This window comes from Nilaparvata lugens, chromosome 11 (genome assembly GCF_014356525.2).
Source record: "Nilaparvata lugens isolate BPH chromosome 11, ASM1435652v1, whole genome shotgun sequence".
Taxonomy (NCBI): Eukaryota; Metazoa; Arthropoda; class Insecta; order Hemiptera; family Delphacidae; genus Nilaparvata; species Nilaparvata lugens.
Window position 1 is genome coordinate 25,958,338 of NC_052514.1, and position 13,697 is coordinate 25,972,034.

The 13,697-nt window shown below is 35.7% G+C and overlaps 1 protein-coding gene across 1 annotated transcript in view; it reads right to left on the bottom strand.

Annotated features, from left to right (window-relative positions):
- The window catches only part of LOC111051246, a 58,416-nt gene extending 45,467 nt beyond the window's left edge, over positions 1-12,949 (bottom strand). Inside the window, exons 1-5 of the mRNA XM_039437258.1 lie at positions 12,683-12,949; positions 9,581-9,979; positions 6,571-6,713; positions 5,206-5,270; positions 3,271-4,199 (exon numbers count right to left, since the gene is read on the bottom strand). Of these exons, the coding sequence (XP_039293192.1) occupies positions 3,271-4,199; positions 5,206-5,270; positions 6,571-6,713; positions 9,581-9,882 (1,439 nt within the window). The 5' untranslated portion in view covers positions 9,883-9,979; positions 12,683-12,949. The remainder of the gene's footprint in view (positions 1-3,270; positions 4,200-5,205; positions 5,271-6,570; positions 6,714-9,580; positions 9,980-12,682) is intronic.
- Between the last annotated feature and the right edge of the window lie 748 nt (positions 12,950-13,697).

The following is a 13,697-nucleotide window of genomic DNA, read 5'->3' on the forward strand; positions in this document are numbered from 1 at the left end:
TTTATTTGGGATTTTCGTTAAATAATAATTATAGAAAATGGAAATGTTGCCCAACCACATATTTTATTAAAATATAATGCTGATATCTTAAAGGTTCGTTTAGACTAGTATACAAGTGTGAGGGATTTGCATGAGATACATCAAGATTAGACAAAACATGTATGGGTGAACATACGTATTCATACCTTTGATATACTTGAACGAACATGGAAGAAGCCTTTATCAAATTTAATCAGATTTCTTATCATATACTATTAATACTATTAGGGCTATATATTCCTCATACAATATACTTGTATTAGTCATATAAGTCAAACAAATACTTGTGTACTAGTCTTACCTGTATTTATATAGGTTAATAGTCTAAACTTAGCTTTATGATGAAAAAAGTAGTTTTTTTAATCGTGTGAATATAGCCAAACTTCTGAGATAGCAGCGTTGGTGCATAGCAGTAAGTTCAGTAAGCGGTTAGCCCAAGAAGAAAGCACCAAGTTCAGTTTCAAATTCTATTTAGTTGCAATTATCATAAAAAGTATTTTCGGTCATCTGACAAACTGAAACTAGACGTACATTGAATGTTAGGACCTAAAGAAATTAATATAGTGAGGTCCACATTATGATGGCAGAGGAGAAAGATAGGAGAACATCGTTACCGATTCTCTGCCTTGTCAATGCCTTCTTTTGAGGATAGCTGAAACCGGTATGTCTGATTCAATATTAACTGTTCATTCTTGTTTAAAAAATGAATGATATTTTATCCGCCAAGAAAATATATTTTTCAATAATTGAACATTATTTTTTATAATTGGTATCAAATATTTTGTTCATTAATTAAAATTCCACATTATTAAAAAATAATCTGGCAAAATTCAATAACATATACCTAGGCTTGAACAAAACAGAAGATTTTTCAGTTATGTACGAGGGTGAATCAAATGAAAACCTTAAAAGTGCTGTAAAGTTCCGAGAAGTTGTAGGATTGATCCGGTAGTTGGCAGCGATGTTCGTTGAAGCTCACACAATGACCACCAGGTGCATCAGTGACCTTGCTACACACAACTGGTAGCGACTCGAGTTACAATATGGCCGCCCCATTATCAATATGCACCACGTTAGAACAGCTATCAGTCATTCGTTTCTTGAGCAGTGAAGGTGTCAAACCAATGAAAATTCATTGCAGGATGACAGTACAGTATGGTGATTCATGTTTGTCCAGAAATAAACATTACCATCAACCAGAAGAAACAAAAAGAGCAAGAGAAGAATGGCTCCATAGCTCAACGCCAAAACAAAAAAAAATCGAACTCAGCGATCAGCAGGAAAACTCTTGCTGACTCTCTTCTGCGATATAAACGGAGTAATTTTGAAGCATTACATTGACAGGGGAATGACAGTAAACCGTACTTCTCATTCAAATCTCTTGAAAAATCAACTTTGGCCAGAAATCAGGAGTAAATGGCGAGGACTTCTCACTTCAGGTGTGTTGTTACAGCATAACAAAGCCCGACCACATACCGTCTCTCAGTTAAAACTATCCAGGATATCAAATTCGAATGCCTTATTCACTCACCTTATTCTCCAGACCTCGCCCCTAGTGACTTTCATGTATTCGTAAATCTTGCGGAAGCATTTCCAAAGTGATGAAGAAGTGAAAACCACGGTGCACGAGTGGCGGCTACTGGCACAACCAAAAGAATTCTTAAACGTGGTATTTATGCGCTTCCAAAGAGATGGAACACTTGCATAACACGTCTAGGAGACTATGTCGAAAAATTATAAATTTAAGTTTTATCATAGAGAAACAATAGCATAAGTAGATATCCCATGGTATAGGGCGTTTATGTCGCAACTTTTACTGTTATCTCAAGCCTATAGTCCACGTACTTTTTTCCCGTGAAGCTTTATGACGCTGGTAGTCTCTCATATTGTGCCGTTTATACACTCTTACCCGGTCAAAACAGTAAAAATCGACAGTAATCGGCTTGAGATAAGGACAACAGTAAAAGTTGCGACATAAACGCCCTATACCGTGGGATATCTACTTAAGCTATTGTTTCTCTATGGTTTTACATAGATGTCAAAATAGATAATTTATAACACTTTCAAGGTTTTCATTTGATTCACCCTCGTAGGTGGTAAGCTTTTCAACGCCTTGCAACCTGACTTACGGGAGTGTCAATATAGCCGTGTGGTAAAGGCCACATTACGAAAAAATCATTGTTCATTTTTTTCTTACTCGAAAGTTGATATTTTGATTCTTATGTATGATTTAGTTTTTATATATAGTTGGGAATGTGTTATATTGTGTCATAGCACTTATATTTTGCATGGATAATGATTATTTGGAATGTGCTGCCCGCACAAAAACCTGTTTAAATTACAATATGATATATTATTTTAGTTTCACTTTTTTTTCTTTCAATTCTTTCTTAAAATTTTGTAGTTTTTGAATATTTTGTATACTATTCATGTAAAACTTTATATATTCCATTTTTTTTAAATCTTTTGTTTGATCATTTTCTATTGTGATTAAATGTACGAAGAAGGGCCCCACACAGGATTTGGGGCTTCATTTAGACTACAATGATAAACATGTATTGTGCATGCGTGGGTGTTTACTACACCAGTTTCTCTCTCTTGTATGGCGATACAGCCCATGGTGAGCCTTGGCCTCCGCAACTATCAACCTCTACGCATCTCTATCGTTGACTATGCCTCTCCATCCCCTCACTCCCATCATTCAGCACCTCATCCAGCCATCTTTTCCTGCTGTCTCCCTCTGCGTCTCCTATTGTGAATCCTTTCCCGCAACACAATTTTAGGGATTCTGCCCGCAGCCATCCTTTCCACATGACCCAACCACCTGATTCTTTGAGCCTTCTGCTACACCAGTTATGTCATTTTATTTCAATTTGTTTGCACAATGTTGGATTTTTTGTCGAATAAAATTATTAGGTTGCAGAGCTAGAAAAGGATAGCGCTATCAGCTTTGTTGAATGATAGACAAAGATAGCAACACCAATGTTAATCAAATATTGGCATTATAAAGTGGACCTCACTATTAGAAGATGATACAAGGATGATAGACAAAGGCAGCAACACCAATGTTAATCAAATACTATAGTTATAACATGGAGCTAACTATAGAAATGGCTGTGGCATTAGTAAATGAGATTGAATGTGATGAAGCAAATCGAACAGTTAAGCAGAAAAGTTTTAGCAACAGTTATTTTCATATACTAAACGATAAATGATTGAGTTGGCACATACCTTTTAGCCGGTGACGCAGAATTACTGGGTGACGTGTTGGGCCGTTTCGAGGTGACATTGAACGTGGAGGCAGCAGTCTGCACGTTGGTTTTGATTTGCTGCTGCTGCTGCTGTACAGATTTCTGCAGCTGAGGAGAGCTGCCTGCAGGCGTCGCTTGGAACAGCGCAGTCTTCAACGGCGCATTGGTGGCAGCGAACGGCAACTGCTTGGCGGCACTTGGCTGCGGCTTGTTCACAGACTGCACACGGAACTGATTAAGTGACTGCTTCTGATTTACTTTGACAGGAGATGTCGCCTGTTGCTGGGACACAGCCTTACCTTGAACAGCTTGGGGCGGGATTTGTTGTTTACCGGTGAATTGTTGGAAATTCACGGTTAACAGTTTTTTAGCCTGCACTGGCGTAAGGACCGGTTTGGCCGATTGTACCAAGTTTTTCACAGATTGAATTTGAGTGACGTTCTGTTTCACATTGGAGGCTGAACTCGACTTTCCCTGTTGTACAATTTGTTTGCCTTGCTGTTGAACAACTGGACTTTTTCCTGGTTGTTGTTGAACTTTTCCCTGTTGCTGAGCGATGGCGCCTTTCACTTGTTGTTGACCTATGGCAATTTTCTGTTGTTGAGGTATGGGACCTTTCTGTTGTTGTTGTAAAGGGGGAAGTTTCACTTGTTGTTGTCCAGTGGGTGTTTTCCCTTGTTGGGCCTGAATCGGCTTCTGGTTGGGCGATTGCGGTGATTTGGCCTGTACAGGTGAACGCACCAATTTCTGTTGCTGCTGGCTCCCTTGCACAGGTGTCTTTGGCTGTACAGGTGTCTTCGGCTGTACAGGTGTCTTTGGCTGTACAGGTGTCTTTGGCTGTACAGGTGTCTTTGACTGTACAGATGTCTTCGGTTGTGCAGGTTTATTGACTGGTGTCACTGTCAACGACTGAAAAACGAAAACTCACATAGTAAGTATGTAGTAGTTATATACAGGTAATTATATTAGTCAACGACTTACAAGGTTGCTTAATTTAACATTGAAAAGATAGGAATAATAGAGTACCAATTACGTCAAACTGATCAGCTGGCCCTGATCATCAAACAGATCGAGGTGCGCGTGATCACTACCTTGTATTCTAGGTACATTGATTATATATTTTTTGTATTTGTAAAGAAACAGTAAAATACAGATATTATAAGCATAGCATTAGCTGGTGAAAAGTGAAATGGCGCCAGTCTGTACACACCTCAAAGTATTTAGAGTGGCCATTCCACAGTGGTTTAGATGCTGGCTTTGTAAAGGCATGGGTTCGAATCCCGGCCTGAACAAGATATTTTTCTCGGGCCACTCCCGTGATTCGGATGGACTCACGGTCCCGGCTGCCTTAAAGCAGTCGTTAGATAATGCCAGAGGCCCTGAAATTGATCAGGTACGACCTGAAAACTCTGACACCAAACCTGAACCAGCCAGCAAGGTCACTCGGCATTATTATTATTATTGTTGTAAAATTGAATTGACAAAAACATCTCGTTATCATTTTAGCATGGAGCTGACTTTTGTGAAAATTTAGAAATTTAAAGAGTTATTATAAACGAGCTATTTAAAGAACTAAACGTGTGATGCCAAAAAGAGCAGATACTTGCATATCTGCAGAACTGCCTTCTACCAAATCGAAACATTTACATGTGTCAGTTCCACAATGACTTCAGTAACACACTAGAATCAAGGTTCGGTTAATCAATTTCAAATTATCATTTTATTACAGTTATTTCAATAAATAACTGATAACAAAACATAATAAAAATAGGCTTGTCTTAGATAATTAATACACCACACAAAATAATTATGATCGATTGAATTGGAATGGAAATTTTATGAAAAAATTAATTTAAAGATAAATAAGTTGAAAGCAAAGTTGTTAATTACTAGACAAAACAGCAAAACTACTCACTTTTTTTTGTTCGAGTCTTGCTTGCAAAGATGGCTCTTCCGTGATGTCAGTTTGATTTTTGCCAGCTAAAACATGAAAAACAAAAATGAGAACCATGTTGAGTGACATTTTCAGCGTTCAATGAGACTTATGATGACTCATTACCATCGGTGGCTGCTCAAGTGGTCATCCGTCCAACGGGGGGGGGGGGGGGGTTAGCAGGCGCATCGATCTCAGCCATAATTCATCTACGTCAACTGATCATACAGTTTGATATAAATTTTTATTAGGTAACCAGCCCTATAGTGAGGTCCACGTTATAATTGCAGTGAAGAAAGATAGGAGAAAAACGTTGCCAAGTCTCTCCATTTTGCCACTGAGTGTACACAGCTGTTACTCAATTCATCCCATTAAATTTGATCTAATAATAATTATAATTTCCTTGATAAAATAATCAATTTAATCTCAAATTAATCAAGAATATATATGTTTCATAATTCGATTCAAAAATTTGCTTCCATAGGCTGAGATCAGATTTTATTTTTATACACACCTGAAATGGTGGCTATTTTAAAAAGCTGTGATACACCAATCTGAATTTCAAAACAACAGAAATTAAGTTATTTGGTGAGTATTCTATTCCAATTTCTTTTAAAAATAAGAGAAAAATAGAAATCCTATTTAAAATAAGTAATTTCAATGAAAATAATTCTGAAATAACCTTTCAATATTATTTATACCGGTACGAGTAGGTCTAACCTATACGTGTAGGCTAACTGAAGCATGGATAAAGTCTAGGATGGTTAGTTATCTACTTTTAAAATGTCATTTCAGGTATTTTAATTTGTGTTTCTCATACGGTAATGTCTAAAAATTATTTAATTGTTTCAAAAATACATTTAAAATCAATTATACGACTTGTGTACTAAAGTATTTTGATATAATGAATAAAAAAATGGCGGCTGAGAATTGTGTCTACTTTTGTACAGTCACTGTCAAAAGTAAAAATAAAATATTATGGAAAACAGACAACATCGCAAAGCTAGATAGAGATAGCGCTATCTGTTTTGTTGATAGAAAAGGACAGAAACAGTATTGTCAATCCTACACTGTCATTATAACGTGGAACTCACTATAAAAGGTCACTACTAGTGTTATTTTGTACTTGGGTTTATCTTATACTATTGTAACCAACCTTAATGTGGAAAATGTACTAAAGTACTGGAGTTTTGGACTCGGTGTACTCTCTATCTCTTTGAATCTTGTTTTGATGACTTGATATTTATAATAATGAAATGTACGCCAGTGGCTAGTATAACAAAAGGTTGAAATAATTATCATTAAATTACCTGAAATTATCTTATTATTGAATTATCAAGTAGTCACCTGAGGTAGAGGTGGCGTTAGGAGTTGGTTGAGTATTTGAGACGTGGCTGACTGCCGGTCTGTTTGGAGTGGTGGTGACTGCTTTGCTGTTATCGACACCGATCTGTTGAGGTGCTTTCTGATCCTCTACGCTACTGTTATTCCTAAAAATATCAATTGAAATTATATATTGAACAACCAACGAGTTGCACCGATATTACAATAATTTTAATTCTATCCAATATACTGTCAAATAATTCAAGTTCTGTAAATAATTCGAGTTTCTGTCACATTATACTAACACGAAATAGTAAGCTACGAAGTATTTAAATGTATTAATTTCATTGAGCTTTCAGTAGATACAATTCCTAGTAGGGCTTGCGTTTGAAAATTGAAGTAATATGAGATGGAATGTCGTAATAGAAAAAATACATTGCATGGGAATAAAAATATAAATCTGAGTACCCTTTTAAATGATTTCGTCACATGTTTCGGCTACTAATGGCATTATCAAGTGAAGACACCTGAGGTGGTCAGTAGTTAGTGACTTATAATGACTGATTACCATCGGTGTGGTCAACTATTCAAGTGGTCAACCGTCCAACGGGAGTGCGACATTAACAAGTCAACACTTGAAAATGGCATTAGTAGCCGAAAGTCGTGACTAAATAATTTAAAAGGGTACTCAGATGTAAAATTATTTCTATTTATATTAAAAGTTGCCCTAAAGAAAAAAGACAATTGCATGGGAAGTATAGAAAATTATTCCATTCATAGTATTCAGAATCAAGTTAACAAAGAGCAGCCCATTCTAATAATGAATTCGGGAATCAACAATTTTTTAATTAAATTTGAGCTCAGAATTAAGTTTACCACGAAGGGATCACAGGTAGTGATCTTCATCCTATTATCAGAGAGAGATCAGTCCATATCTACGATTTCCAACTATGTGTGACCAGAGTCAGTCACCACCAGATTGTTGAGTCACCAGATTTAAAATGCTAAAAGATTTTCTCAAAATTCAGGCGCAAGTTTTTTAATCGAACGGCAAGTTTCAGTGAAAATATCATGGTAAGTGCTTCAATCCAGTGTAAACTTTTTAGTCTATTGAGCCTATTCTTCCATGCCGATCATGTTTACTTGTACGGACACATAAATAAATAAAATGTATAGTGTCATGAACCATAAGTTATGACGGTCCCCCGGGCAATCGAAATAAAATTTAATTCAATAACTGCTCATAGAATATAATTTAATATTGGAAATAATAATTCAATCTCTAATAATGACTGATACAAGCCAGACACCAGCAAGCCAATTTGTGCTGACTAGAAGAGAAGATGCTGAGCAACCAGGGTGGTGGAGCTTTTCAGTCTCCCTGCCATTCAACAATAATTATTACAGGGGATTTTTCCACCTTTCCACTTTGGGATAGAGTCTCTCTTGTGCCGCTCCTCCGAACACCCTAAGACTCTGACTGGCCAGGACCTGGACCTTCCTCTGGACCACCTTCCAGCCAAAGCTGATGAGATGGTCATCATAAAGGGGATTGGTATCGAACTCGATTAATTTATCAATTTATTACTTTCAATCATGTTGTTTTCCTTTTTTATAGGAATTAAAAAATAATAAATGAAATGCAGAGTAAATTAACAAAGGGGAAATTCCTCAAAATATTAAATACATAGTTTTTGAAATAAAATTGATCAAATTGAAATAAATAGAAACTCTTTTTTCTATATAAGATAATTTAGAATTGTTCTATATTAATCTTTGTTTCTTTTTGTTTGTAATCATAAAAATATTTACTAATACGTTTCAAATTATATTGTTTAAACTTTTGAACCAATAAATTATGTATTTCATAGAATTATTTCTTCTTTTTATTTCCAAAAATCTGCTCTACCATCTTCAGCTATATGTATCTGATTTGTAACTTTTCTTCCCATCTGGGAAGTGGTGGAGCCCCCAAAAATTTTCAAAAATACAAACATTGGTTACAAAATAAATTATAATTGAATAACGTTTCGAAACAAATTGTGGAAACATACTTCCCGATTCGTCACAATAGTTCAGTACGTTCCTTTCGACATTACAATCCATACTAAGCCTAGCCATAGTTAATGTGAACGAAGAGTTTCTCTTTAGACTGACAATGAATAGAGCATTGAAGAATAATCTGAGATACAGGTACCAGTTGAATAACATAATCAGATATACAGATATTGGCAACAGATAGAACACAACAATATTAAACTCGTGTATTGGAAAGGTGTGATGAGTTATGAGACAGTTATCCAGTTTAGATACTAAGTTGCACTTCTTAGGCCCACATGCACCATCTACGTTAAATGGACCAAATGGCCAAAACGATCGGCTGCTTGCGTTCTTCTTGCCATCCACACACTGCAATGTGACCAGAAGACGAGCGCCCCATCAAGATCAGCGACAGGCAGCCACTCGCCTTTGTTCGTCTCTTCTCGACAAAAATCGGAGCGAAAGCAAGTAGAGCCGAGTGAAGGCGAACGGTGGCACAGTAGCCATCCACACTTTCTCACTCGTCGTCATTTGTACACACTCGTCAAGATTGTGGCGTTAACATAACGCTAATCTACGACTACATGGAGGTTTTGTCGAATTTATTGCAATGTGTCTCATCCTGGGATTAAACCAACATCTGATCTATGCACTGAGACGGTGCATACCGGCCTTAGGCTGGCCAATAACGGTAGAACATGCATGATAAACAAGCATCATCATGTTGCGTCATCACAGCGAAATGCTTCAGAGAAAATTTTTTTGAAGTTAAGTTTTTGTATCTCCGATTTTTGTTGTTTTTTTCGCTGCTCTATTAAAGGTAAAATTATTTTTCTATCGTTATAATTTTCAATTTCACATTGGTTTATTTATTGTTATTGGTTGTTCATTTGATGTTAGAAGCCTCTCGCTATCACAAAACATGCATGTGTGAGTGAATGATAAACATGAATGTTGTACCGTTAGAGTGAAGTTTGTATAGGAGTTGACTCACGTTGCACCCGACTTGTTGGGCAGAATGGGAACCAACTCAGGCTGCAGACCGGCGGGCTTGTAGAAAACAGAAACACTGCCGCTTGACGCCAGCTCACTGGCCTTCATAATCTGGTAGTTGAGAGTGCTGCGCTGTTTGTTTCTGAGCAGCGAGTCATTGTTGCAGGAGGAGGAGGAGGTGGACGACGTGGAGGAGGAGGACTCGGAGGGTGGCGAGGGTGAGGAGGAAGGGTGCAGGGGGGTGGAGTTGTTGCGTAGTTCAGTGACAACTGCAGCAGTCGACTGACAGAATTGCTGGTCCATGCCACCAGCAGGCCTACACGTTCAGGTTTACCGGACACGAGACAGGCCGCCACCCAATGCCGCAACATCAGCCGGTCTCACCAGCACATCCATCAACCTTCACACAACAAAACAATCAACTAATTAATTTCCAATCAGAAAAGTGTTGCATGTACAGTCGAAGACTGGAACGTTGATGCCGATGTGGCGAATCATCCCATAATTACCACCACCACTGATTACCACCCATCATACCATTGATTATCACCCATAATAATGTAATTAGCAAAACTTGTATTAATTTGTTGATTGGTTGTTATCAATATTTCAGTTCAATATTCATTACAGTAAAATATTTCAGTATGAATAACTCGAAGGTGTTTCTTTGCCAAGAGTCGTGATAATGAAGAATTTACTTTTTACTTCTTCAGTCCTCCCAACGGTCCTATGTCCGAGGAGTCGTCATACTATATATAGTTCAACCCATAATTCATTCACATTATAAATGAGGTATTTTACTAGCTAGAGTCGAAAATATGAAGATAGATCCTCCAATTGCCACTAGGAATATGAGGAGTTGAATGATTAGTTTATGATTTTAGAAAAATAACTACCTATATGACACTGATGCCCAGTTGCAGAGTAGTTACATAAAATCAAACATATGTGAGACATAGATTAAAATCACTGACATAAATGGTTGGTCATTGCACAGTCGTTTGCCGAAGCCCATTTAGCTATATCTCGAATTAGCATCACACATAAGTCACACTGCAGCTCTATTCTTTTTTTTCGGTACATTTCCGTACATGGAAAAGTTTCAATAGACATCACTGTGAACAGACCTAGAAGACCTCACATAAAATTAATAAACATCATGGCGACTCTTGGCTTTTGGCGAGATTTCCCACCATATTTAACGATTTGGAGGTTATAAACAACTTTAAAGCGAAGAAACATGGAAAATTCTAACTTACCGCTTTGACAATAAATTATTCTAAAATTCGACAGAAATTTCATCCAACATAAGTTGATAATTATTATAATAGGTACTTGGTTTTCAATAATCATGTAGTACATAATTATTACAATTAAATTAGAATTATTATAACAATTTCATCATATTGGTTGAGCACCGATAAGTAATGAGGCTACAATAATATGAGTTGTGGGAAGCCAAAATACTTGTTAGAAAATAAATACATATACAATATTTACTTGTTAGTAAATACTTATTAGTAAGCTATACGGTACTTGGTAAAGATAATTAAATCATGTTATTTACTTATATAAAGATAGTTTTTCGTAAGCTAAACATCTTTCAAAACAAGCTATCATAAGCTCTAAAATGCATTTGGCGGGAGTAGATAGTGGACATCGGGCCCATAACTTTACTGACCGTTTTTAGCAATTGAATACATAAATAAGCCCCTTATGACGACTGTGCAACAGAAACATGTGTCTAAACGGATGATTTTTGTTTTATGTGAGTTATAGTTTACTTTGACATAAGTGCAACGAAAAGTGGAGTTATGGCTTCGTAAATTAGTTAACTGCCTGTTTTTAACTTTATGTGACGACTCTGCAACCGGGCATGACACAGTAGGCCTATCCTAGTATTGGATACTAAATTTACTATTAGGCCTACTTCTTAGTAAGCAGTTTTACACTAACTTACTATTTAGCATATTTACACTTACAATTTTCCTACTTATCTTTAAAAACAAAAAATTTCCTAGCATGTCGAAAGTTTTATGTTTTCTGCTCAAAATGTCTCGATATTGAAGAAGATAATCATCAATCAAAACGTAACTAATATGTCGGATGAGAATTACCAAAACACCAATAGAAATAAGACATTATCCCCGTTATTTTGATATAAAATTCTCATTCTTGAAGACATCCTATAATTCTGAAGGAAGTGATATTCAAAAGAAAAACATAGTTTTGCGATGTTATCAATTTTATTGGAAAAATCAAGTTTTCTTTCAACTCTGAAACTTTTTCAGCACTACTGGGATGATACTCTACATCCAATTCTGAGGTTAAATGAAAAATTTGAGAACGTTGCAATTTTACACGATTTGGTAACTTAACCGTGCAATTTCTTCGGATGGAGGCCAAGTCTCAACTCATTTTACACAATCTATAATAACATAATTATTAAGAGAGTCACAAAACATGTTTATAAAATAAATGAAAGAAGTAAGTTGAATGATAGCTTATAAGATTTAAGAGAAACGTATATTGCTTTGAACCATGAAAATAATAGAAACAATAATTATTAAATAGCAAAATTCCCTTCAATTTTTATTTTAATTCCATTATAATAGTATACAGTAGCTACAGCTGTAAAAAAATAAAAAAGCAGGTTAGGTTAATGAATTCAATCATACCAAAGTTAATGTAAGCGAACTTATACCACATATTTTTCAACTGTTACCGTGCAAACAGGGCAAAATGATCAGAGCTGTGAACACAACTACTATCAGGTCAAACATTGAAACATTTTTTGAATAAACCCAAAAAATATCATTAAACACATTTTATATAGCCTAAAGACGGAGCCGAAAATCGATTCAATACGCCATGAACAACTGAATTAGATAATCATCGTAATTCTTCAATCAATAGTATTCAACTAAGTATTCCCTTCATTTCTATACGTAATAAATTATCTTTTTTAACGGTTTTACTAAAGCACAAATCTAGAAGCTGTTTAGTAAGCTGAATGAAGCCAAGGTGGAACGATGTTTACCAATTTTTGAGCAACTGTATTTTTAAAGTTAAACGTTAATAGTAAACAATATTTCTTACTTACCTAACAATAGAAATCCAACTAAAATTTTCTGCACAGAAAATTATTACAAAGCGTTATTTTTTATTTAGTTATGAAATTAAATGACCATTTTCTACTACACTCTTCTAGAATAGAATTCGGACTGTGCTGACTGGAGAATGACTGCTATATTTATGTTGAGAGGTTTATGGAAGTACTATCTCTCTCAATGTGTGGTTACTGTCATGAGCACCATCTCTCTTCTTTGCAATATCTGGTCTCTTGTGCTCTCTATACCTATAGATAGTCGCCATCAAACTATTCTACCAACATTCAAATAATTAAAAACAGCTGAGAGTAGCCATCATCATAATATTTTAGAAGAATTCTGCAAATGTTGTAATTTATATTTTATTCTGCAGAATAATTCAAATGAGCAATTTAAGTCTTTCTAATCTTAGATTAAAATTGGATATTCCATCAAATACTACTCACCAAAGCTCATCATTCATAGAAATTAGTATAAATTCAACATGTTTTAATTATATGATCTTCCAGAATGAATCAATTGACATATAATAATTATATTTTTCGGGATAGTTCAATTTATTTCTGAATACAATTTTTTCCAGCCATAAAAACACTATAGATCCAGAAAAAAGCCGCCAATTTCAAACAGTATATTTGCTCCCTCAACTTGTCAAAATTGAATTTAGAACTGCGAGTACTGTGCAGGATACTACTTTATCCTCCTTGTTGCAGGCTATATTGCCACAGTATACATACAGTATGGAAACTTGGCTAGTACCCTGTCGCATAAATCTGCCACCTTGTTAGGAAGCGCCGCATTCAAGATTCCTTTATTGTCAGAACATTAAAAACAATACTGTAATGCAAGACATCGTCAGAAAACATACAAGCAATCACAAATTTAACAATATATCACAGGTCATAAAATTACATCACATTATTAAACATTTCAAAATGTAAGGATAGCAGTCAATTAAAACAAATTTAACATTAATAGATCACAGGTCATAAAAATTACAAAATACAT